Here is a 25,984-nt window from a genome sequence, read left to right on the forward strand (position 1 = left end):
CAGCCCCTGAATTCTAAACTTTTGCCGGGACTTCTACCATAGGAGCTATCAAGTTTCCCAGGATCCATCTCTAGCCCTGTTTAATTAATTTTCCACACAGCAGCTAGTATTCTAAAAACACAAATCAGATTATTTCATTCTCCTGCTTCAGACAGGAGAGTGGTTTCTTATTCTCCTTAGGATGGAGCATAACATCCACACTGTTCTCCAAGAGCTGTCTTTGCACTTCCTCTTCAGCCTTATCACTCACCAATTCCTCTCCCTCTCTAGGCACCAAACAGAACAGTCTTTCTTCAGTTTCTTTACAGCTCTTTGCTATTTTCAATTGTTATGTCTGAAAAAGTGTTTCCTCACTTTGTGACTGACGTACTCCTAGTTAATACTCAGATTAAATATGTACCTTTTACTCCTCTTCCCTTTTATAAGCACTCATTCCACTTGTCATCATTTGTTTGATGTAAGAGTAGGGGTCACATGTGAATTCTTTATTGGAGTATCCCCCAGCACCTAGCACATTGCCTAACTTAGAGCAGCTGCTCAATATTGCTGAATGAATATTCTAGCCCTGATGGAATTAACTATTATCACATATAGTGCTAATTTTGCATATTCTCAAAATTGTAGAATGTATTTTACTTATTTTTATTTCCTCAGCCCCTAGCAGAGTACCTGAAATGTGCAAATAATATGCAAATCAGTAATTATATGCTGAATTAACATACAGCTACTTCAAACATAAAATATTATTCAAAATAATTAGCTTTTATATTACCTTCTTAGAAACTTTATCCCATGATGTCTGTGAGCATTAAGTCAGAAAAAAATAAATATCAAGTAGCCAAAACAAAAATCTGCCTAAAGACTCAAAATAGTGGACCGCGGCTTATATGTCTGTGTGCCTGTAAGTGAATAGAAGAAATAAGCAACTCATTTGTCTTAATCAGCGGAAGAAAAGGAGAATAGTTTACATAGCATGAAGCACTACTGATTAAATATTTGAGTAATTAAAATGTGCTCAGACCCATAATGAAAATCTACTGAAGTATTTGTCGTACTGTCTGAGCTCAACGATTTCATGAAATATAGCTTAAATAATACCAGGACACAGGATAGTGTACACTTTCCTTGCTTACAGATCTCTTCCCTGCCCTATCAGGAACAAATAATACACTATAAATTTTAAATACCTATTAATTTATCAGTAGGATCTTGCTATTGAATTGTTCCTTTCATTTGAATGGACTTTTTAATCTCTATTCTTTGTTTCAGCTAAGGATGTCTGCTTTACGTGCTCAATGTCTACAGGCCATGGGACAGTGACTTTATATCTTAGAGATTCACTTTCTTCCTCCATAAAAGGAGATATTCCATCTAGATAGTCTCTAAGGTCTCTTCCAGTAAGAAATTTCCACAATCCAGGAAAGGTATTTTCTCCTTGGCACTAGAAGGATACACACTTAAATACTTACACATGCTTTTTAATACTGACAATAAACAGCTCAAATTTAAGAGCACCAGGTTAAAATGAACACTGTGAAGATCAGAAAATTTAGTTTGGCAATATTTTGTCAAACCTAAATGAGCAGAAGGCAGCAATATTTCCAGAAAACTGTCAGTTCTAGGCAGTACTCTGCCCACAAATGAAAGTTGTCCTGACCCAATCTAAAATAAATGATGTTTTAATTGGTGGCCACCATTTTAAAATAAGTAGATTACTCACAAATATTCATATTTAAAGAGTCTGTCAAAATCAGAATTCCCAGGCACATTGGGCCATTATCCCTCTTGGCACCAATTACCTGGGATGAGAGGGGCTAGCCCCTTCAAGATGGGCAAGTACCCTCAAGTTCATTGCTGAGGTCACCACTCTTCCCTTGGCCTGTTTCACCTAGCCACATTCTCTGCCTAGCCCCTGTGGGGGTTGAGCTGTGAAGGCTTCATTTAGAGGAAGTTTATATTAGGTGAACTATCAGGTGGCTGAAGAGCCATATTGAAAGAATATTCATTAATTCTCTACCTCTCTAAAAAATGGTTGGATATGTTAAAAAACTATTATATTTTAAATGTTCATGATTATTCAGAAAGTGTGGATCTTAATGTTATTATATAATTTCTGAAACCTATTCTTTTCTTTTATAGCCTGCCAAATAATTAAGTTATTTGGAAAAAAGCTTAGGATCTCCCTGTATAGTATGTAATACAGTATACATGTCTATCGATTTGTTCAGCACTTGACATAAATTACTTTATATCCAAAAGGAAACTTTATATTGTATAATTTCTTTTTCTTTGGATAGAATGAATAAACTTCTCTTTATTTTATTGGCTAAGAAACAGATGTACATAAATTCAATTTTTTTCACAAGTCCATGTTCTAATATAAAGTCTGATTTTTTTGGTCATAAGGAATTTTAACTTTTCTAAGAAAACTTATTAGAAAAAATGTCATTTTATTATAAAAACAAGGAAATACATACTTCAAGTTTCAATGCTTTTAAAAAGAATATGATTATAGTGATTATTTCACTAAAGTGTATTCTGCTATAATTTCACAAAACCTAAAAGCATTTTCTGTTTTCATCACACACAAACACACACTCACATACACACACAGATGCAGTCAGAACAAATTATCAATAATATTCTTTGAATAATAAATCATGGTTCAATATCATAGGGAATGAAATAGCATTTTTATTAGACATTATTCTGTTCTATAATATCCTAATAATTTAGAAGGAGAAGTAAAAGGCTTTATAAATTAGAATTTATTTGACTATGAAAACTCTGGAAATGGTTCTGAGAATTCAAAAAACTTAAAAATATAACTTTGACTGATAAAGTAACTGGCATGGCTCATTTTTTCTGTTTTGTGTTTTCCTTCTTAGTGTACAGCTCAGACATTTGACAAGTGTTCTTAAAATTTGAGTGTAGACAAAATAGTATATCACAACACAGTTAAAATCAGCCATTTTATGATCTTTACTAACCTCTGACTACTGGTTCTAATATTATATTCTAGAATGGGAAAAATCTTTTAGTATCTGTTTTTAGTACCTATTTTATATCTGAACTAACCAAACAATGCACGTTTAGTATTTCCATCTAGTCACCATTACCTGTAAATTCTTTTCCAGGATTTTAATTTTATGCAGTGTGTTTTAGAAAGGCATAATTACAAAAAAAAAAAATTGAAACGTTGGATAGTCCAGTTTTATTTGTCTGAGTTATACATGTGTTTGTCCTTTTTCAATTGACAACTAAAACTTGGTTTGCTTTAAGAAGTGGCTTTTTGACAAGAAATCAATTTTCTATAATCCCTTAAGACCTACTTCTGTTTCCATGAGTTTAAGTGTTCTTGTAGTGCCTCTTCCAGAAGCAATAAAGGTATAATGGTCAGAATCCCTTCAGCAGAACAGGATGAGAGAAATGCTTAACCAGCAATTTTCTTTTCAAGTGGTAGAGTAGAATGAGCAACAACTTAGGAATCATGCTTGGGTTAAAAATTGCTCTTTCCCCACTTAGACACATAAATCTATATAAGTTGCATAACTCCACCAAATTTCACTTTAAAAAAAAGAAAGAAAAATGATGACAATAATATCTACCTTGTAGAGCTGTCACAAAGTTTGAATGAGATAATGAACATAAAATTACTATTACAGAGCATACCGTATATACAGTAGGTATTACAGACATACAGTAGATAATTAAGTTTTCTTCCCTTTTTCTTCCCCAGCTAACTGCCTGGATGGCTCCCTCATGCTCAGGACATAACATTAGAGCATTTGTTTATGTATCCTTAGCCTAAAGCAGGCAGTCTCATTAAAAGTATGGAAGCTGTAAATTCCAAACAAATTGCATGTAAATTAATTTTGGTAAAATTATGTCATCTTAAATACAATGAGGCATTATCATCTTTTGTGAAAACACAATTTTACATGTTAGATTTACTTCAAATGGCTGCTTATTCCATTCAAAAGATTAGTTAGGCCAAATATGTTCATGAATTTCAAACACCTTTCACACTTGACCTCTTCTTTGCCTCCATTCATTCAGTTATTCATTCAGCAAATATTTGTTGACCACCAACTCTATGCCAAACATTCTGCTGGATACTGGAGGAAAAAATGATGATTAAAGCAGCCAGTCCTTGCCATCACAGAGTTATGTCTAGTAGTACAGACACATATTAAACGAATGTCACAAATTCTGTATCCAAATGATGACACTTCAGTTATTCAGGAAGCATAATATTCATGAGAACAGTTGTTTCTAAAATCCACTCAAATATCTGCCAAATATTATTCCATTCCATTTTTAATTGATGTTATCCACTTCCATGATGTATTTAAATACTTTTCAGAAAGACAGCTGTGTCTCCTCTGATGAAGCAAAGCTTTCAACATATTATTTAGACCCTTGAAAAAGTGTTTCTCTAGCGTAAAAAGAATCCTACTGCAATTATGCAACTCAGTTATATAGTATAAAGTATAGATGATGAATCAAATGTTTCCATTAAGGATCCACTTAAAGGTAAAAATATATTCCAAATCCTTGACTGCTAAACAGTAAATCACTGGGTGCCTTCCCTCTACACTCTTCTTCATGATTAGAAGTTGACAAGTAAAGAACCCAACACACCTGTTATGATTTAGGTGTTTTTTAGAATTGGTTTCTTTTTCTTCTCTCACCTTCCTTCCTTCTACAGGCTCCCTTGTTGGAGTCCTAATGGTTATATATTAGGAGTATAAAAGAATGATATGATCTTTACAGCATCCAAATTACTGCCAAGGAAGACATCTTTACACTGAATGGAATCTTGCTTCTTGTGCTAAGTATTGCAAATAGCCTTCTGCTTATTCCTTTATAGGCCTTGGGAGCAAAATGAGCCATGTGTTTCCATTATGATGGCCTGAGTCCAGAAAGAAATGTGCAGACAAGCCTGTGTATTTTTACTGAGCTCTCAATTAGTTTAATTTAGGATTGAAATGTGCTTTCCAGCTGAGATGTCATAAAACTGAAGGGGAGCGCGTGCAGGGCTCTGTGAGTTTAGCCCATGATTATATCTCTTTGTGATCTTTGATGGCATTGTCCAGAAGCATCTTCAAAGAAGACATCTGAGAAAGTGAAAGTACTTAATTGTGATATAATTAAAATGAAATATTTTTGTGTAATATGCATTTCAACTTGTCATTTATGGTGATTAGCTTCAGTAACTTTATGTACTGTAGCTAACCACCGTTTAGAAGTCTAAGAAAATTAGCTTTTACATATTAATAACCTATGATAATGCCTTGAGGGCACAAATTAATGAATTCTGGGCCCAGCATGCTCTATTCACTATCTGATTGAGCCTTTTCAAATCTGAACATGAGGAGCTTATCATTTTAACATCAAATAATCAGAGAAAGAAGGAAGATGCTTAACTAATACTTCCTGACTTTGTAAAAGTTTCAAATAAACTGTTAGTGTTTTAATTAAGAGACATTATTTAAAAAATCCAAATGAGTTCTAAGATTGTTTTTAAAAGAAAGATAAATGGCAGGATTCTAAAAATTAACAGATAGAAATCAGGTAAATACAGGATAGAAAACAATAATCAGGACAATTTAGGACCAGGGACTGTGCAGTGGGAAGTTGGGGAGAGGCTGCAAGACCTGATATTAATAGCATTTCACACACAGCTCCAGACTCTATGCTGCTGGGTGAACTCATAGCCTCATCATATTCTAGCTAGTGAAAATTAAATGTATAAAAATGACAATATAACATCACCCTGATAAAAACATAAAATACAGAAGTGTGTTTTTGTCAATTGTGAAGGAGAGGATTGTCTCATTACCTGAATTTTAAGTTGTTAAAAAATTAATATATAGTTATGACTATAATTGGTTTCCTTATAAAGAATCATTAAATTTCTGTCATAATAGCTGGCAGTTTTCAGAAACTAAGCTTTAATTAAAAACTAATGGTGAGCTGATGCATGGTCGAAAGAAGAGGGAGAACACACATAGAGAAGGAAAGTAAATTGTCTAGACCCATGGTAGAAATGAAAACTCTAACTGCCAGAGTCAACTCAGCAACCTGAAAGTCGATTTTTGTGGCTTTCAGCCAGTCATTCCACACTCTCCTAGTCTATCTTCTTTCCTTATTTCTTTTACCTGAAACCACGATTTCATTCATTCATCAAATATTAATTGAGCACTTGCCATATTCTAATTTTAGAGCCTGAGGATACATCAGTGAACAAGGCAGTCAAATTCTCTCCTCTGGTGGAACTCCTATTATCCTGGAGAAAAGAGATACACAAGCAATACAATAAATAAGATAATTTCAAATAGAGGTAAGGGCTATGCAGAAAATAAAACAAGATCATGTGGTAGAGAGAGACTGGAGCTATGGGAGCCTCATTTCGTAGAGGAGTCAAGGGTAGGCTCTCTGAGGAGCTGACATTTTTGCTGAGACAGAGCAGTGAGAAGTCCAGCCATGGGAAGGTCAGGCAAGAGGGAGCTGTGAATTCAAAGGCCCTAACATGGGATGAGGAGGTATATTGAAATAACAGAATAAGGGAGAGTTTGGCTGAGTTTAATGAGGGAGGGGACAATGGTAGATGAGTTTAGTAAAGGCAAAATCATTAGAGCTTTTTAGGCCACGTGGATATTACTCTAAATATGATGAAAAGCCACTGGAATTTTAAGGAGGGATGAGGTGCGATCTTATTTGCTCTCTTGGCTGAGTGGAGAGTAATTGGGGAGAGAGACAGCTGAAAATACGAAGTCTCATTAGGAGACTTTTGTAGTAGACTGGGCAAGATAACGGTGCATAGTGAAGCTAAAGAGGAGTGAGTGGATTTAGATATATTTTAGATATTTTGGAGATGAAACCATCAATACTTACTCATGACTTCAGTGTGGGAAGAAAAGGAAGATAAGAATCAAGAATACTTTTTGTAGATGGCCATGCTTTTTATTGGGTTGAGGGAAAACAGGGAACATGTTCTGGAAGAAAAATGAAGGGTTTTGTTTGGCCCAGCTGGGTTTTAGATGCCGAATAGACAACAAAAAGGGGATGTCAAGTAAAGTATTGATGTTTGAGTCTGAAGCTCATAGGAAAGAACAAAACTGAAGATATTAATCAGGGAAGTACTGGCACATGGATAATATTTGAAGTCACAGAAATAGATGAGATTATCTAAAGAAATAGTGTAGAAGAAGAAATGCTGTTTCATTATTTAAAGATTGGTCAGACAGGGGCATGCAAGCAAGGAAGCTGGGAACAAGCATTCAGATAAGAGGAAACAGGAAGGTGTGCTATTGAGTAAGCCAAGAGAAGAATGTGTTTCAAGAAGAAGGAAAGTCGAAAACTCCTCATTATTATTCCCTTTGGTCACCATCCTTATGCGGTGCCTGAAGAAAATCATGACTTTCTAAATTACTGCCTCTTCCAATTCATATTTTTAGATCTTGTTGTCTGTCAATATCCATTTAATCATTCATTTTGTTTTGTCATTCATTCAGTAAGGTTTTTATAGGGCACATGCCATGTGCCAGGTATTGTGTTACATGTGTTATGTTGGATACAGTTGTGGATAAAATAGGAATGGTTCCCTACCATCAGGGAGTTTAGAAGCTATGAAATTGCATTGCTACAACCTTGCCTCTTATATCAGTACAACTAGGAAACTGTCACCTCACACACATTTTATCTAATCTTTTGACCTATGAAATCTATGGAACGAGTACCTGCACATATCATTCAAAGCCAACCTTATATCTGCCCTTCACCCCATACATTCTTTCTGGGGACTTCCTTAGTTAGTACCCTCTTTTCTTTCTCTGTCTCCCTCTCTACTGGTTCCATTCCCTCAAGCTATAAATATGCTCGAATTTCTCCTATCCCTTCCCAGTAAACATATATATACACACATTTACTCTCATTTGATATTTGTAAAATCATATTTTTGAAGATAAATTTAACATTACTTTATTAATGAAGATCACATTTTATTGGTCTCTAATCCAATTGTTGCTGGAATCAAGAACCTGAAAATGTATTATTGGGAATTCACTATTACTCATAGTGCTAATTATCTCTTAGAAGTTTGTGTGTATAATGACAGGATCTCTATAGCACATGTTTGCAAAGTGCGTAGAGTTTTGAATGTTTTAGTGAGAGTTGTTCTTTTTTGAGTTTTTGTGTTTTTTGAGCATCCTAATAACCAGATGCCGTATGATGACTCCATCTTCCCACCACTATGTTTACATTCAAGCAATTGGTGTATATTTTTTTGCCTAACCTTTCTAGATGTCATTTGTCCCTGACGTAGTTTAAATGTGATTTTCATCAGAAATAGAAATGCAGGCACTGAGATCTCAAGGCATATCTCTTTTTCAAAGAGGTCCTCTAGATGATCCAGCATATGCTTACACTACTTTTAAATAACCATTAAAATGTTAACAGCAACTTTACAAAGTCTCACAGACAACTCATGGCCCTCTAAAAATAAATCCTCAAATAAAGTTTGCAAAGTTTTTCTCTATAACATTTTGTACTTTTGATCTTTCAGTCCCTGAAAAATTCTACTTCTTTCATCTGCCACTTCTCCTACTATTCTGACAATGTCTGCTATAATCTTGAAATGAATTGTTTCCCACAGTTCTATCCTCAGACCAAAGTTTCACTGCACATTCTTCCTGAAGAATCTCATAGTGACTCTCACACCCACTTCCTTCCACATCTATATATTTAATATATTTAACCCATTCCTTTTTGCTCAGCCTCATATTTTTATATGCAACTACCTGCCAGACATCTGACACCTCAGACTCAACAGGCCCAAAACAGAAGCCACCATTTTTGATGTAAAACTGCTCTTCTCCCATAGTATCTAAGCAAAATCTTTTCAAGCTATCCAAGCCATCACCCAAGGTGATACCAGTGCTATTTACTCATTCACTCAAGGTAGAACCAAAGGTCATCCTTCAGTCTGTCTTCTTCCTTGTCCTCCCTCTTTCTCATCCTCTTTATCCATTAATTTATTGGATTCTGCCTAATTAACTCCTAAATATTTCCCAGATAAGTGTACACCTCTACACTTTATGCTTACCACATCTGCTCTAACTTATTCCCTTACTGTCTTTTTCTTGGCCTGCTACAATAACCTACTTGTTGGTTTCTATGTCTTTAATCACTATTCTTTAAACGAACCCCCACAAACAGGTATCATTTCCTCCAGTCAGCCTTCCCTATGTCCTCTGGCCGAGTTAAACACTCCCCTGCACTTCCTAATTCCCTGTACCTAACCCTTATTACATTCACCACCTTGAAGCATCAATTTATATCTCTGTCCTGTCCACAAGTGAACCTCCTCTTAGTGGAAATACTGTATTAATTGTACCTCATTAGAAATGTTTAATACAATGACTGAAATAAACTAGGCAACGTGTAAGTGTTTGTTGAATGAAACGATGAGTGGTAGTGTTAAATTCACCTTTTTTACAGTGCATTGTTCTACTACTGATGGAGAAAACACCAACAAACACTTTTTATACTACTTTATAAAGTCGGTACTTTTATAAAGTGGGTACTTGCCCAAACCAAGCATCAGTTACATTTATGTTGGAAACGAGATAGCTTAGTTATCCAGATTCAACTACCTATAAGGCTGGCTGTTAACATAAATTCCTGCAGTGGCATAAGTAGTAGTAATTGGAAGTATGGGCTTGCAGCTGACTGAGGAGTGCACACTCCACCATAAAGCATACATAGTCAATTAAAAATTTTTGGGGCACAAATGAAGCTCATATTCTCTAGGTCCAGAGTTGGTGACACCTGCTGCAGAGGTACTGTAACAACTCATAACTCCTGTAATTCTGGCTCAGAAAATGGCAACTCTTAGACAAATGTGTCCTACACGTCATATACAAATTGGATAGTATAAAAGATAATTGAAAGAGTTTTAGTAGTTTTTTGTTTTCTGTTCTGCTCTATTCCCATTTCTCAGACCCAATGTGATCACCTGCTGTATGTTACACTGTTAATTCTGGGTCAACTTGTTCACAGTGCTTCGAGTTTTTATTGATTCCATCCTAGTGACACATTTTCCAGCTGCAGGTTCCAATCATGTTTGTGATTTGCAAAAAAAAGAATAAGTAATTAAGACTATTTACAAGAAAAACAGTCTTTTAAAAAATTTTCTATACTCTAATCTAGCCGACTAAATAGAAAGAAAATAGCAGTTCCAAAGAGAATGATAGGAAAGGTTAGAAAAATTTCTATAACCTATCTTTTCACATACTAAGAAATAACTAAAATTTTCTTTCTTGCAAAATGTAAATGATAATGGTAACAATAATAAAATAACATTAATAATGAATAAGGTAATATACGTGAATGTTCTTTGTAAAATGTAAAGGTCTATATAAAGGAATAAGTTGTTATTTTTTTTAATCTTCTTCCTACATATCCTAATCCTTCTTAGTGGTAGAAAGAGCTAGGAAAATTATTCAAGTAGACTTTCAAAACTGCTAACAACTTGAGCCAATTTGCCAAAGCCATCAAAGTGAGAGAATGTGTTTAGTTCTTGGGTCTCTACCCGTGTAGTGATGACTAGTAGATAGAGCAGGTGTGGCAATATATAAGCACAAAATATCTGTTATGTTTGCACTGGCTAATCCATGAGAAGGGAGAAACAACAGATCTGCAGTACCAAGCCAATACACCCAGCACAATGCCTTTTATTTTACAATCCTCGTAAGTACACCTATAGCTGGTACACAAACTCGTCTCAAACTCTTCCTTAGTTCTATGTGCAAAATATAGTCACTAGCTCATATGTTGTTCTAATTACCATTTTTAACATTATTTCCACTGGAAAATATCAATATGAGGAGGAGACTTATAACCACAACTAGGAATGGGGCCTGTGCAGTTCAGTCTATATTAAGACTTTTGTCCAGTGTGGCCTAGTTCCAACATATTTTTAGGTTACGTCTCTGCTGTGGTCATAGGAAGGTGAGCATCCTTTGGTGTCTGTTTTTTTAGCTTCCTGTTTCTCCTCAATGTTTTCTTGACTATTCTTCTTCCCTTGAATTTACTGAAATAACACATTCTATTTCTGGTAACTAAAATTAATACATTTTCGGGGCAGGCCCATGACGTAGTGGTTAAGTGCGCACACTCTGCTGCTGGCAGCCCCGGTTCAGATCCCTGGCGCGCACGGAGGCACCGCTTGTCAGGCTGTGCTGTGGCGGCATCCCACATAAAGTGGAGGAAGATGGGCACGAATGTTAGCTCAAGGCCAGTCTTTCTCAGTAAAAAGAGGAGGATTGGCATGGATGTTAGCTCAGGGCTGATCTTCCTCACACACACACAAAAAAATTAATACATTCTCCTCCTCCAATATTAATAAGACAAGATTTTTTTGATTAATACTACCCAATACTGGTTGCTGTAATACGTGTACAAACATTTATGTGATATGTTCACAACATGAAATGTCTAATCTTAATTGTACATATAAACCTAGTAGCTAAGAAAGAGACAGGTAATTTTATTACAGTATAATAATAGTAATGAAGTATTAAAGTTTCTGACAGAGTGTAATATATGAGATTATATAAAATGATACTCTTCCTTAAAATATTATTGTAGTTTACTTATTCACTTATTCAGTCAGCAAATATATCCGCTGGGGAATGTAAAATGAATAACACTACCAGGAATCACATGGCTATTGCTAGAAATGGACAATATGAAAAATAATAATAAATACAGCTAAGGAAATTAAGTTGTTTAAGAAATATACAGAATATTAGGGCACGGAAGAAGAGAAGCCACTAATTCAGTCTAAGGGGATCAGAGGAAGTTTGCTGGGAAAGGAAATTTATGCATAATTAGGATTGAGAATTCATAGAAAGGCCAAAATATTTGGAGGCTATGCCAAACATAAATTTGGATAAAATTCTTACCATAGACCACAGCGTCTTAGTAATATAGAGAGCAATGACTTCCAGTTCAAGAATTATTACTGATTCTATAACATAAACATACTATTTAAAAATAATTAGAAGCATTAGATTTTTTTTAAATGACATTTTTTAAAATGCATGATGAGTTTACAGGAAAGTAAAGAAAATATCCAAAGGACAGAACTAGGAAACTAAAAACAATGATAACCTAAAAACACGAGTGGGCAGTACGCCTTCCCTTGAGGAGATTTGAATTAAATGTCTCAATGGGGATATGATTTTCAAGACACTGGACCAACAACCAGTGAAGTTGGAGCTGAGACTATCGTATAAACCAGGCTACAGCCGTAGTGAGAGAGTATACCCTTAGTGGCTTGCCAGGAGCTCTACATACAAAAAAATAATGATAATATTCTCCTATGAGAATTTTTATATGATTTTCTGCTCTCATGTGAGTTTCCTGTACAAATTTATACTCTCTGCATTTTCTAGGAGCCCATCAACTGAGAAATTCACAGACACACACACACAAACACCCCACATACGAACACATTGGGGTGTTTCGCAGATTAAATGCAAAATCACTTTGGAGAAATATTTCTCCAAAACAGGTTTCTTTAGATTCTTGCAAATAGACTTTTCCAAAATGAGCTCATAATTCAAAATTATGAAACAAATATGTTTACAATCCACCTTGAGCAGGAATTAGAACACACACAAAGGAATGTTAAATTACAGAAGGTTTCAGGTAATAGAAATATCTGATAGAGGCTATGATATGTTTAAAATGATTAAACACTTGTAACTACAATATTGGATAACAATAACTTATATGCCAAGAGGGCAATTCCTGGGTTAAAATACTTAAATGTCCTTGTATTATTCAGATGGAGCATGGAGATATTTACTAAATTTAGAATTTTATGACCCAGGTGGTAGAGTAGGAGGCCCAGGCCTCTGTCCTCCCTCAAACAACAACAATTAGACAGCCATCCACCAATGAAAAGAGCTCTGGGAGAACTTAGGAGTCCACTTGCAAAGGTTCAGCAGCACAGTAAAGCAAAAAACTTGAGAATAACCACACAAAAAGGTAGGAAGAAGTTTCATTTAACCTGCATCATCGCATCCCCCAGGCCAGCACTGTTCAGTGCCCAGAGGGAACGCCCTAGCCCAAGGGAGTTCCCGTGGCCGGGAAAGGGACAGCAGGATAAGCGACCAGCTTCCCCAGCCTTTTGGGGAACTGCACGAAGGACCCACTTCAGTTTCACTCCACCCAGAAACCAGCAAAGCTGAGACAGCTAGAAACAAGGAAGAAGGGAATGAGCTACCAATATCACCCATGTGCAGGAGTGATCTTGGTTCTCAGTGACCTGCTCGTCAGAAGACCTCAGTAGGCTTCACTACTAAGGACCCCATCAGCCCTACAGACATTGCAGGCTCCCACAGCTTTCATCACTGAGAACCTCATCAAAAATCAGCAGACTGCTCCACAGATGACGCTAGCAGCTTTCTCTGTTGAGGCAACCAACGATAAGAACTACCGCCATGGACCCCCGGCATATTTTGCTGCTGAAGTTTTTGCTCTACAGTTTTTTGTTTTCACAGATGCCAGATGCCTGAGTCCCTGCTCACACCCTTCCCTCGCCCTCCTGCCAGAGCCCAGGATCTGCAGTGGTAACCAGTCTCCGCCTCTGCAGCTATGTGTATGCAAGATGTCTGCCTAAGCCCCTGCGGCCGCCCTCCACTGTTGTGTGCAGACTCATGACTACCCCCTGAAGCCACATGAGTACCCAGTGACAGCCAAGGCCCCCCAGCTGCTGTGGGCCTGGATCTGACCCTGACCTTTGTCACTGGCCTGCACCACAGTGCACGCTTACGGCTTGTCCCTGTAACTATGCATCTGCATGCCACCAGCCCTGAGTTCCATCACTGGCCTCCACTGCTGTGGGCATGGCTGAGGCCAGCCCATGCATCTGCACAAGTGCACACCGACAGCCAAGGCCCCCACAGCTTGCAAGCACCTGGAGCCAAGCTGACTCCCGTACTGGCTTGTACCACCATGCATGCCTACAGCTACCCCTGGCAGCCAGGCATCTGCAAAACACCTGCCCCAGCTCCCATCACTAGCCATGTATGCGCTTGCAGCTAGCCCATACAGACATGCGACTACAAGCTGACAACCACAGGCCCTGCAACCACTCATGCTCCTGCAGTTGGCCCTTGCTCCTGCTCTTGACCCTGGCCCTCACCACTGTGCATGTGTATGGAGCCAGTCCCCACAGCCCAGTGTGTATACACTGCTGACTGAAGCCACCACCACCACCTGCATTAGTCCCTAGCTGCTGGACCTGGAGGTGCCACTGAGGACCCCAACAGCCTTAGCAGCCACTATGGCTCCCCCTAAAGCTCTTGCCAAGGAAAATAGTATAGTTGATATCATAAACCCCAGCTGCCTGAGCTGATGAGACAACATGTGTCCCCCCCCTCACTCCAGGCCTGAGGCTGCCACATACCCCCTCACTCGGCACTGTATAGCACTAAACTGGAGTTACAAAATGCTCCAGCATGCCCCAGCCCACAGATGAAGATCTTTTCTTATCAAAGTCCACCCATAAAGTCTGGAAGAGGAGAATCCTTCTTCAAATGCACAGACATCTACATTCGGTTACAGGGATCATGAAGAATCAGGGGAACATTACAGCACCAAAGGAACACAGTAAATATCCAATAACTGACCCTAAGGAAATGGAGATGTATGAATTACCTGACAAAGAATGCAATCGTTTTAATTGTTCTAAAGATGCTCAGAGATCCACAAGAGAACACAGAAAAGCAGTTTAAAGAAATCAGGAAAAAATACAAAAACAAAATGAGAAGTTCAACAAAGATATATAAAATATAAAAAAGAAACAAACAGAAATCTTGGAGCTGAAGAATACAGTGACTAACTGAATAATTCAATAGAAAGTTTCAACAGCAGTCTCAACCAAGCAAGAGAAAGAATCTATGAGCTCAAAGAAAGATCATTTGAAATTATCCAGTCAGAGAAACATAAAGAAAAAAGAGTGTGAAAAAAAAAATTGAAGAAAACCTACAGGACTTATTAGACAATGATAAGAGAAACAATCTATGCATTATTAGAGTCCCAGAAGGAGAAGAGAGGGAGATACAGGCAGAAAGCTTATTTAAAGAAGGAATGGCTGAAAATTTCCCAAATCTGGAGTGAGATTTGGACATCCAAGATCATAATGTTCATAGTCAACAAATGCAACCCAAAGAGATCTTATCTAAGACACATTATACTAAAACTGTCAAAAATCAAAGACAGAGAATCTTGAAAGTAGCAAGAGTAAAAAGTTTATCACTTATGAAAGACCCTCATAAGGCTATCAGTGAGTTTCTCAGGAGAAACCTTATAGACCAGGAGAGAGTGGAAGATATATTCAAAGGGCTAAAAGAAGAAAAAAAATGCCAACCAAGAATACTTTATATGGCAAAGTTGTCCATCGGAAATGAAGGAGAGGTAAAGACTTTATCAGACAAACAAAAGCTGAGGGAGTTCATCACCACTAGACTTGCATTACAAAAAATACTGAAAAGAATTCTTCAAGCTAAAATGAATGTTTATTATATAATAACATGAAGATATATGAAAATATAAAACACACTGGTAAAGGTAAATATATAGTCAAATTCAGAATACTCCAATACTGTAATGTGATGGCATGTTAATCACTTAATTCTAGTATAAAGGTTAAAGGACAAAAGTATTTAAAATAACTATAGAACAATAATTTCTTAATGGATACACAATATAGGAAGATGAGAAGTGTGCCATTAAAAACATAAAATATGGGGGGGAGAGTAAAAGGGTAGAGCTTTGTATGCAATCAAAGTTAAGTTATTATTATCTTAAAATAGACTGTTATATCTATTAGATGTTTTATGTAAGCCATATGGTAACTACAAAGTAAAAACCCACAGTAGATACATAAAAGATAAAGAGAAGGGAATCAAAACATTATGGAAAATGATCAATTCACAAAGACGACAGCAAGTGAGGAAGAAAGGAGCAACGGAATTACAAAACAGCCAGAAAACAATTATTAATGACATTAAGGCGCCAGCCCTGCGGCATAGTGGTTAAGTGCGAGCGCTCCACTGCTGGCAGCCCGGGTTCGGGTCTTCGGTGCGCACTGATGTACTGCTTGTCAGGCCATGCTGTGGCAGCGTCCCACATAAAGTGGAGGAAGATGGGCGTGGATGTTAGCCCAGGGCCAGTCTTCCTCAGCAAAAAGAGGAGGATTGGCATGGATGTTAGCTCAGGGCTGACCTTCCTCACAAAAAAAAAAAAAAGATGGCATTAAGAAATGAATAAATTTCTAGAAACATACAACCTACTGAGACTGAATCATGAAGAAATATGAAATCTGAACAGATCAATAATGAGTAAGGAGATTGAATCAGTAATTAAAAACTTCCCAACAAAGAAAAGCCTAGGACCATATGGCGTCATGGGTAAATTCTACCAAACGTTTAAGGAAGCATTAATACCAATCCTTTTCAAACTCTTCCCAAAAATTGAAGAGAAAGCAACATTCACAAATTCATTTTAGGAAGCCAGCATTACCCTGACACTAAAGCCAGATAAGGACAATACAAGAAAAGAAAACTACAGGTCAATATCCCTGATGACTATAGAGGCAAAAATTCTCAACAAAATACTAGCAAACTGAATTCAACAACATATTAAAAGGATCATACACCATGATCAAGTGGGATTTATTCCAGGGATGCAAAGATCGTTCAATATTGCAAATCAATAAATGTGATAAACCACATTAATAGAATTAAAGATAAAAATCATATAATCATCTCAACAGATGCAGAAAAAGCATTTAACAAAATTCAACATCATTTCATGATAAAAACTCTCAACAAAATAGGCATAGGAGGAACATACCTTAACATAATAAAAGCCATATATGACAATTCCAGAGCTAACATCATACTCAATGGAGAAAAGTTGAAAGATCAGGAATAAGACAAAAGTGCCCACTCGCACCACTCTTATTCAACATAGTACTGCAAATGCCCACTCGCACCACTCTTATTCAACATAGTACTGGAAATCCTAGCTAGAGCAATTAGGCAAGCAAAAGAAATAAAAGGCACCCATATTGGAAAGGAAAAAGTAAAATTGTCTCTATTTTCAGGTGGTATACTTTTATATATAGAAAAACCCAAAGACTCCACCAAAAATCTGTTAGAACTAATAAATGAATTCAATAAAGTTTCAGGATATAAAATCAACATACAAAAATCAATTGTGTTTCCATGCACTAACAATGAACTATCTGAAAAATATATATATACAATCTCATTTACAATAGCATCAAAAACAGTAAAATACTAAAGAAACTTTTTTTTTTTCGTTTTGGTGAGGAAGATCAGCTCTGAGCTAGCATGCATGCCAATCCTCCTCTTTTTGCTGAGGAAGACTGGCCCTGAGCTAAAATCCATGCCCATCTTCCTCCACTTTATGTGGGACACCGCCACAGCATGGCCTGACAAGTGATGCCACGGTGCACGCCTGCGATCTGAAACCGGGCCGCCAGCGACAGAGTGCACGCACTTAACCGCTACGCCATGGGGCTGGCCTGAAACTTAACCAAGAAGGTGAAAGATCTATACACCAAAAACTATAAGACATGAATTAAAGAAACTGAGCAAGACATAAATAAATGGAAAGATATCTCATGTTCATGGATTAGAAGAGTTAATATTGTTAAAATATCTATACTACCCAAAGTCATGTATAAATTCAACGCAACCTCTACAAAAATTCCAATAGCATTTTTCATTGAAATAGAAAAAAATCCTACAATTTGTGTGGAACCACAAAAGACCATGAATAGCCAAAGAAATCTTGAGAAAGAACACCTTGGAGACCACGCTTCCTGATTTCAAACTATATTACAAAACTATGATCAAAACAGTTGGTACTGGCATAAAAATGGGCAAATACACCAATGGAACAGAATAAAGAGCCCAGAAATAAATCCAGGCATTTACAGTCAATTAATATTTGTCAAGGGAGCCAAGAATACTCAATGGAGAAAGGATAAGCTCCTCAATAAATGGTTTTGGAAAAACTGGGTATTCACATGCAAAAAAATGAAATTGGACCCCTATCTTATATCACTCACAACAATTGATTCAAAATAAATTGATGACTTAAATTTAAGACCTGATACTATAAAACTCCTAGAAGAAAACATAGAGAAAAAGATCATTGACATTGATGATGGCAATGGTTTTTTGGATATGACACCAAAAATACAAGCAACAAGTGCAAAAATAAACAAGTGGGACTACATCAAAATTAAAAGCTTCTTTACAGCAAAAGAAACAATCAACAGCATGAAAAGGTAAATTATGGAATGAGAGAAAATATTTGCAAATCGTATATCTGATAAGGAGTTAATATCCAAAATATGTAAGGAACTCATACAATTCAATAGCAAAAAAAAAACCAAATAATCTGATTTAAAAAATGGACAAAGGAATGAATAGACATTTCTCCAAAGAAGACACACAAATAGCCGACAGGTACATGAAAAAATGCTCAACATCTCTAGTCATCAGGAATGCAAGTGAAAACCACAATGAGATATCACCTCACACTTGTTAGAATGGCTATTAGCAAAAAGACAAGTGATAACAAGTGCTGACGAAGATGTAGAGAAAAGGGAACCCTTGTGCACTGTGAGTGCAAATGTATATTGGTACAGCCACTATGGAAAACAGTACTGAGGTTCCTCAAAAAAATTAAAAATGGAACTACCATAGGATCCAGCAATCCCACTTCTGGGTATAGATCCGAAGGAAATGAAATCACTGTCTCAAAGAGATATCTGCACACCCATGTTCACTGCAGCATTATTCACAGTAGCCAATATATGGAAACAACCTAAGCATCCATTGATAGATGAATGGATAAAGAAAAGATGATATATATACAATTAGAATATGTATATATTAGAATATATAGAGAGATAATTAGAATTAGAATATATATTATAATTAGAAAAATATATATATATATATATATATAAAATTAGAACATTATTCAGCCAAAAACAAAGACAGACACTTTGTCATTTGCAACAACATGGATGAACCTTGAGGGCATTATGCTAAGTGAAGTAAGTCAGACAGAAAAAGACAAATACTGTATGATCTGTCTCACATGTGAAACCTGAACAAGCTGAACATAGAAACAGAGAGTAGATTGTTGGTTACCAGGGGCTGCAGGTGGGGAAAATGAGGCGTTGTTCAAAGGATACAAACTTCTACTTATGAATAAGTTCTGGGATCTAATGTACAGCATGGTGACTATAGCTAACAATACTGTACTGTATACCTGAAAGTTGCTCAGAGAGTAAATCTTAAATGTTCTCACCACCACCACCACAAGAAAAAATAGTAATTATTGAGGTGATGAATGTGTTAACTTTATTGTAGTAATCATTTTACAATATATGTGTATCAAATCATCATGCTGTACACCTTAAATTTACACAATGTTATATGTCAGTTATTTCTCAATTAATCCAGAAAAAAGAATTTTATCACAAGTATGGATGTAAAATTTAAGGGCAACAACTTAAAGAATAAATATAGTATATGTAACTTCCAAAACAGTAGAGGAGAGAAAAGGAGAATTAAGAAAACTTATTCAGCCCAGTAGATGGTATATTATTGGGAGAGATGTAATTTAGTATAAATTTGTTGAAATAATTTAGCAATATTTACTAAAGGCCTTCAAAAAGATCCATATACCTTGCTTCATAATTTCACTTCTAGCAATTTACTCTAACGAATAACCAGAAATGGTTATCATGAAAGCATCAGTTATAGTAGCAAAAAGTTAAATACAACTCAAATACTCAATAATAAGAAATTTTTGGAGATAAATATTGGCACGTATCTCAAACAGTGTTCTTTAATTAATTTCTCTACAAAATATTTATTGGAACACTTACTATGTGTAGGCACATTCCTAAGTACTAGATACAGAGATTGCTCTGGTTATTTATTGCTGCAAACAATCTCAAACTTAGTGGCTTAAAATGACATCAATCATTTACTTTGATCATCGTTTTACATTTGGGGAAGACCTTAGTCTCTACTCCATACAACATCAGCTGGGGCAATGTAACTGAGGGCTGAAGGATCCATTTCTAAGATCATTCATTTATATTGCTGTTAAGTTGATTGTGGCTGTCAGCTTGGAACTTATCTGGTTCTGAGGGACAGGGATCTTGGTTCCTTTCTGTGTGGGCCTTTTCATATGACATGGGCTTCTTCACAGCACGGTGGCTGGAAAAAAAAAAAAAAATGTGTGCCCCCAGAAAGAAAGAGCCATAGTCTCAGAAGTCACATATAATCACATCTGTCACACTTCAATAGCCGAGGAAGTCACAAAGGCCAGCCCAGGTTCAAGTTGAAAGAACAGACTCCAGTTCTCAATGGGAAAGTAGCAAAGTTCTGAAATATAATGTGAGATAGGAAATATTGCTGTAACCATTTTGGAAAATTCACTGTGGCACAGAATTGGTGAAAGGCAATTAGATACACAGATCTGGAATTTAACAGAAAGATTTGAGGTAGATGGTGCTGTTTGGGTGATCATGATTATGTAGATGGTAATTGAATCCCTGAGATTGGCCATTTTCACCTCAGTATTGTATTTAGAGTGAAGAGGTGAGTAGGGAAAGGAGAATTTTAAGGTTCACCGACATTAAATGAGCAGAGGAAAAGAACTGTTCAAAGACAGTAAGAAATGTCCAGATAGAGTGGAGGAAGACTAGAGTGTGGTGTCAGGAAAGCAAGGCAAGGAAGCATTTGAGAGAAATGTCCAGTTTCCAACACAGCAGAGGATTCCAGTAAGATAGGAACTAAAATGTAAGACTTAGGATGTAACTGGCATTAGCAAAATTGATGAGAGTGGTTTTGGTGGCTAGGAAGTACAGGAGCTAGAGGAGTTGGAAACTGTGTAAGTAGAAACCTTCTTCAATAAAGGTGACTGAGGAAAGATAGAAAGAGACAGGAAACCTTGGGTCTAGAAAGTTCTCTGTTATAAAATGAAAGAGTTGAGCTTATTTAAAAGCATTTAGGGAAAGCCTTTAGAGCAGAGGTAGATTGAAGATACAGGAGAAAGAGAAGGGCAGTAGATGGAACAGTGGCCTATGTTCTTTCTCTCCATACTGCAGTGGGAATGTAAAATTCAGCACATTGTTTGGATTTATGTCTCACAACTTGAGAAACACTGAGCTAAGACCATGTCATTTGATTTGTATGTGATATTTGGCTAAAAATTATCACAAATTATATGATAATTTGACTTGGTTTGGCATCTGGTATGTGGCATCTGGAATGAAACTGAGTGACTACCTGATGAGAAAACAGATTTAATTAACTGACACGATCAGGTAAAACATGAATGGATTATTACCATGTGTTTATATTATGTATTTATTTACATAATACACGATCCAAGTGATCTTGTTAGTGAAGCAGAATATAGAATACGCACCTAAAATTATGATTAGATTATTTCCTTGAAAGCCTTATCCTGATTAGTGCTTGTATCCCAAAATATGTATCAATCTAATATCATGGGATCTGTTTAGTGAGTAAACATTAATTCTTGTTTATTTTATTTAGCTGCGTTGTACAAAAACGTTAAAATTCAGTTTGTTTCCCTTTTGTGTATTCTGAACACATTCATATTCAGCTTAGCTTACTCTCATTAATTTATGTATGCATTTATATAGTTTAAGAAGTTCCATTGTTTGAATAATTATTTGTATGCTAAGCAACAATAGATGTCATAAGATATAACCAAGCAAATTTTGATTTGAGTGTTTGCAAAGCTAGATTATAATACTAAATATGGAAATAATTATATTTTAAAATTTGAATCTATCGGACCAAATAAAATACTATCCAGCGTATCACATTGAGATAATAACATTGAACATTTGACTGACATCTATGCACATACATAAGAAACCCAATAATCCTCACCTGCCAAGCATATAATCTAGATTAAATAGACCTGCCAAAAAAATTCAAAAGAATAATTTTGAACTGGACATTTGCAAAGAGAAAGTAAAATGTGAGTAACAGAATACAGCCAGAAGCAAATTTATTAGTCTAAGACTTACAAGAGTTTCAAAATAAGTTTATTAGAGGCAGAATGACAGTTGGCTGTGAAAAAGGGAGAATATATAGATATTTATGATGATGTAAATGAATGAAAGCAGATAGAAGATGATTAATATCAGAAAATATTGAGTTTGTTGAAGCTCAAGTGAAATAAATTAAAATGAGTTAAATAGTACAGCAAGTGTGAGAGTAGTGGAAAGTCTGATTACATTGATAACAGTATAGTAGGAATAAACAGTAGAGAAACTTTGTGCAGAGTATATTAGTTGTTTTTGACCCTTTTTTAGTAGTGTAATACTTTTTGCACATAAAATTTTGTATTGGTAGTAGCTCAATATTTGAAATAGATGAAATCAGAAGTGCTGTTGGGTTATTTGAGGAGAGAGGGGTACCAGGGGAATGTGTCCACCATGCCCACCCATTCCTGTCTCACCAGAGGTTCTCATGCAAAGCTATACACATCCTCCTAGGGAACTTGTGGGGTTCCTGGAAAAACACAGTTTGGAAACCAAAACTTTACAATGGTATGGTTTTAAAGTGCCATAATAGAAAGGATGATGTATATGTTCATTATATGCACGAGTAACTTAAAGTACGTGACTTGTAAATCCTATTTGCTTATATTTTCTCAAACAAGTATTAAAATCTGTGTATAGTTTCAGCACCAAACTGAAAGCCAGTATTTTAGATGAGTTCTAAAACTCTTCGACTTCATTTTTTTCAGTAAAGTATAATAAAAATTAATTGAACCAGATTATTTACTACATAAAGATTGAGAGTGGGCCCTCAATTTGCATGAAAATCAAGAGACCAAGAGAATACGAAAACACAAAGGAGCCGAGTACCTCCAGGTTATATGCTAAATGTATAGAACTTACTTGAATACACCCAAAACCTTGGTGGAACATTCACAAGATTAATGTTGGATCCAGCAACTTGATATATCAGGTCACTTCAGTAATAGAACCGAATTGAATTGAAACCCAAGACACTCAAACGTTGTATTATGATGTTTCTTATATCTTGCAAGAAAATTATAGCCAGTCAGTGTCAGAACAAGCTTTCCAGTTTGGTCAGTCTGCTCAAGTGATCAAATTCAGTTCGTGGGTGAGCGTAGAATTAGAATTGGGTGTTCTTCCTTGATAGAATTTCTTTATAAACCCTAATACAATATTCATGAAAATAACTAGTATTGTTATATAGAATCTGAATACTCCATTTTGGATCAACTATGGTATTTTACCTTCTAATCCTTTAACTCTCTTATTAAATAATAGAACTACTTAAACTATATACATGCATATAGAAAATTTGTGTTCATAAAATCTGCCACTTACTAATTGCCTCCTGTGTCCTCATAGGATAGTAATTTTACATATGTTATCTCATTAAATCCTTGGCATACTGTATATTCATAGTTGAGGCAACATTAAGTAATTTAGCCAAAGTCACCTGGCTAATAAGTAAAAGCACAAGGATTTGAATTTGTTTGTAGACTTTGCAGTCTTTCCCCTATATCTTAATGTCATTTCTATCCTAGTCTTGTCCATTTGAATATAGACTCTGATCCTTTAGTTTTTCCAGAACATACACAATATCTCTTAGAGCAAATCATCTAAACAAGTCCAACAGCATCATTTTCTGTTCATTGTTACCCTCTTCTGTTATAATTACCTTGCCTAGACTCTACCCCCAATTTCAAGAGGCACAATAAACAAGAACGAAAGAAACACCTCCAAGTTTTATTAATTTATCTAATTTAATTATGCTTCATAATTTTCTAAAACCCAGATATTGTCGAATACAGAAATAAATGTTATTCATATAATTCATTTTTTCTAGAGCCTATTATTACTTTAACAAAGCAAAATCTAATTTATTGTATCACAATGAACTACTTTAAGATAAATACCTCTCGATTATCCAATAATCTAGGCTTCTTAATGAATTTAGCAATTAAAATTAGCAACTAAAACCACAAAACAAAAATTTTATAGAAAGTAAGACTTCTTAAACTAGCTATATAAGCCAAGGAGAAATAGGACCTTTAGCCATATGTGATAAACTATAAGAATTTGGAATTCAAACAGTCTTGCTTTACTGTATAAACAGGAAGAGAGTATCCCCTAATGCAGGTTTGTATCCTTTAAAATGTAAATTAGAAAAAGGCATCCAAGTTTGGACATCAGCCATGTCAAAAGAATGATCGAAATATGACTGGGCAAGAATATTGAGAGGAATTTTTTTCCTTTTATGAATTTGCCTCATTGTCCTTGCAACACCTGGGAGCATAGAGAAGAAAGGCAAAATGAGGCTGCACACTTATTTACCTCGGGTCCTCTTACCTCCGGAGCACTTGGTTCTACTGGGTTTTGGAATTGCCTTGTCTTAGCTTAATGGCCTCCCTGGCAGCTACACATCTGGCTGCATTCTGCTAAGCATCTAGGATGCCCAATAAGTGACTTTCCAGACAGCATAACTTCTGTTTTCAAACGTGATTCAAGAGAACTCTAAGGTTGTGATAAAAAATAAATTTGCCACTTTAAAAAAAAAATGGTAACATTTTAAGCTAACAAATGCAGTCCAATTCAAAATAGAAAAGATATGCGTGCAGCTTAGGAAGGATGGCACCAAGGAGATTTAAATGCTCCTCCAATTAAGACTCAGAAATTTTGAAAGTATAATAGAGAGAAAAATTTGAATTTGTCGCACTTCAAAGTCTGTAGCATAGGTTTTGCCACGTTATCATGAAATGCTGTATATTACTTCATTTTAGTCAAATTTCTCTTCAATTCAAATCTGCTTCCTGAGAAAGGAAGCATATAGCCCCTTGTTACCTCACTCAATGCAGAGCTTTGAATGCAAGCTCAATAATTAATTAATTGATTATACAATTAATTGTACACTTGGCTTTTACTCTTTCCTTATATTATATTCCTGACATACCAATGATTCAGAGATTTTTTTTTTTAATTTCATAGACTGTAGTTGTGGAAGTCAATTAGAGTGTGCTAATGGTTTCTTTTTTCTTTTGTTTCAGTCTGTTCCCAGTATTCTAGAGGAGTATTTGCCATTTTTGGACTCTATGATAAGAGGTCAGTACACACCTTGACGTCTTTCTGCAGCGCCTTACACATCTCCCTCATCACACCCAGCTTCCCCACTGAGGGGGAGAGCCAGTTTGTGCTGCAGCTAAGGCCTTCCTTACGAGGAGCACTCTTGAGTCTGCTGGACCACTATGAGTGGAACTGTTTTGTCTTCCTGTACGACACAGACAGGGGTAAGTCATGATACCACATCTACATGAGTAAAACTTTAATTTTTAACCTGAAATGGCTTCGTACTGCCTGTGTGATTTAGCAAAATATTTTGGTCCCTAATGAGGCTAAATCAGAAATGGTTGATGTATATTATCAGTGTTTTTATCTTGACTGTAAGAGGAAATTTCTAATTAAACAAGCTTCAAATTCACAAGGTTGCTCATGAGGAACCCATGCTCTGTTACTTCATCGAAATTAAGATAAATAATTCGTTAAAAATTTTTGTGATGATATTATAGGTACAATCATAAAATAAATATACCTTTTTTTTACCTCAAATGCAAATGATTTAATGTTTTAGAACATCTTAAAATAGTAACAGGTCAAGCCATAGTGTTGAGTTTGAAATATGAAACTTTAAATGAGTCATTGAAGGGTTATGATAACGACAATAGAGATTTGGTGGTAAGGCTTCTGCTTGCTGGCAACCTTTCACTTTATCTTTACCTATCAGGC

General features: G+C 36.0%; 1 protein-coding gene across 9 annotated transcripts in view; it reads left to right on the forward strand.

The window, feature by feature from the left end:
* Window positions 1-25,984, forward strand: part of GRIA4 (glutamate ionotropic receptor AMPA type subunit 4) — a 359,336-nt gene that overhangs the window by 106,409 nt on the left and 226,943 nt on the right. For all 9 annotated transcript variants that reach the window (XM_004427382.3, XM_014785207.2, XM_087434037.1 and 6 more), the window contains exon 3: window positions 25,249-25,488. In XM_004427382.3, the coding sequence (XP_004427439.1) occupies window positions 25,249-25,488 (240 nt within the window). The remainder of the gene's footprint in view (window positions 1-25,248; window positions 25,489-25,984) is intronic.

This window comes from Ceratotherium simum, chromosome 7 (assembly GCF_057802395.1).
Source record: "Ceratotherium simum simum isolate JZ-2026a chromosome 7, ASM5780239v1, whole genome shotgun sequence".
NCBI classification, from domain to species: Eukaryota; Metazoa; Chordata; class Mammalia; order Perissodactyla; family Rhinocerotidae; genus Ceratotherium; species Ceratotherium simum.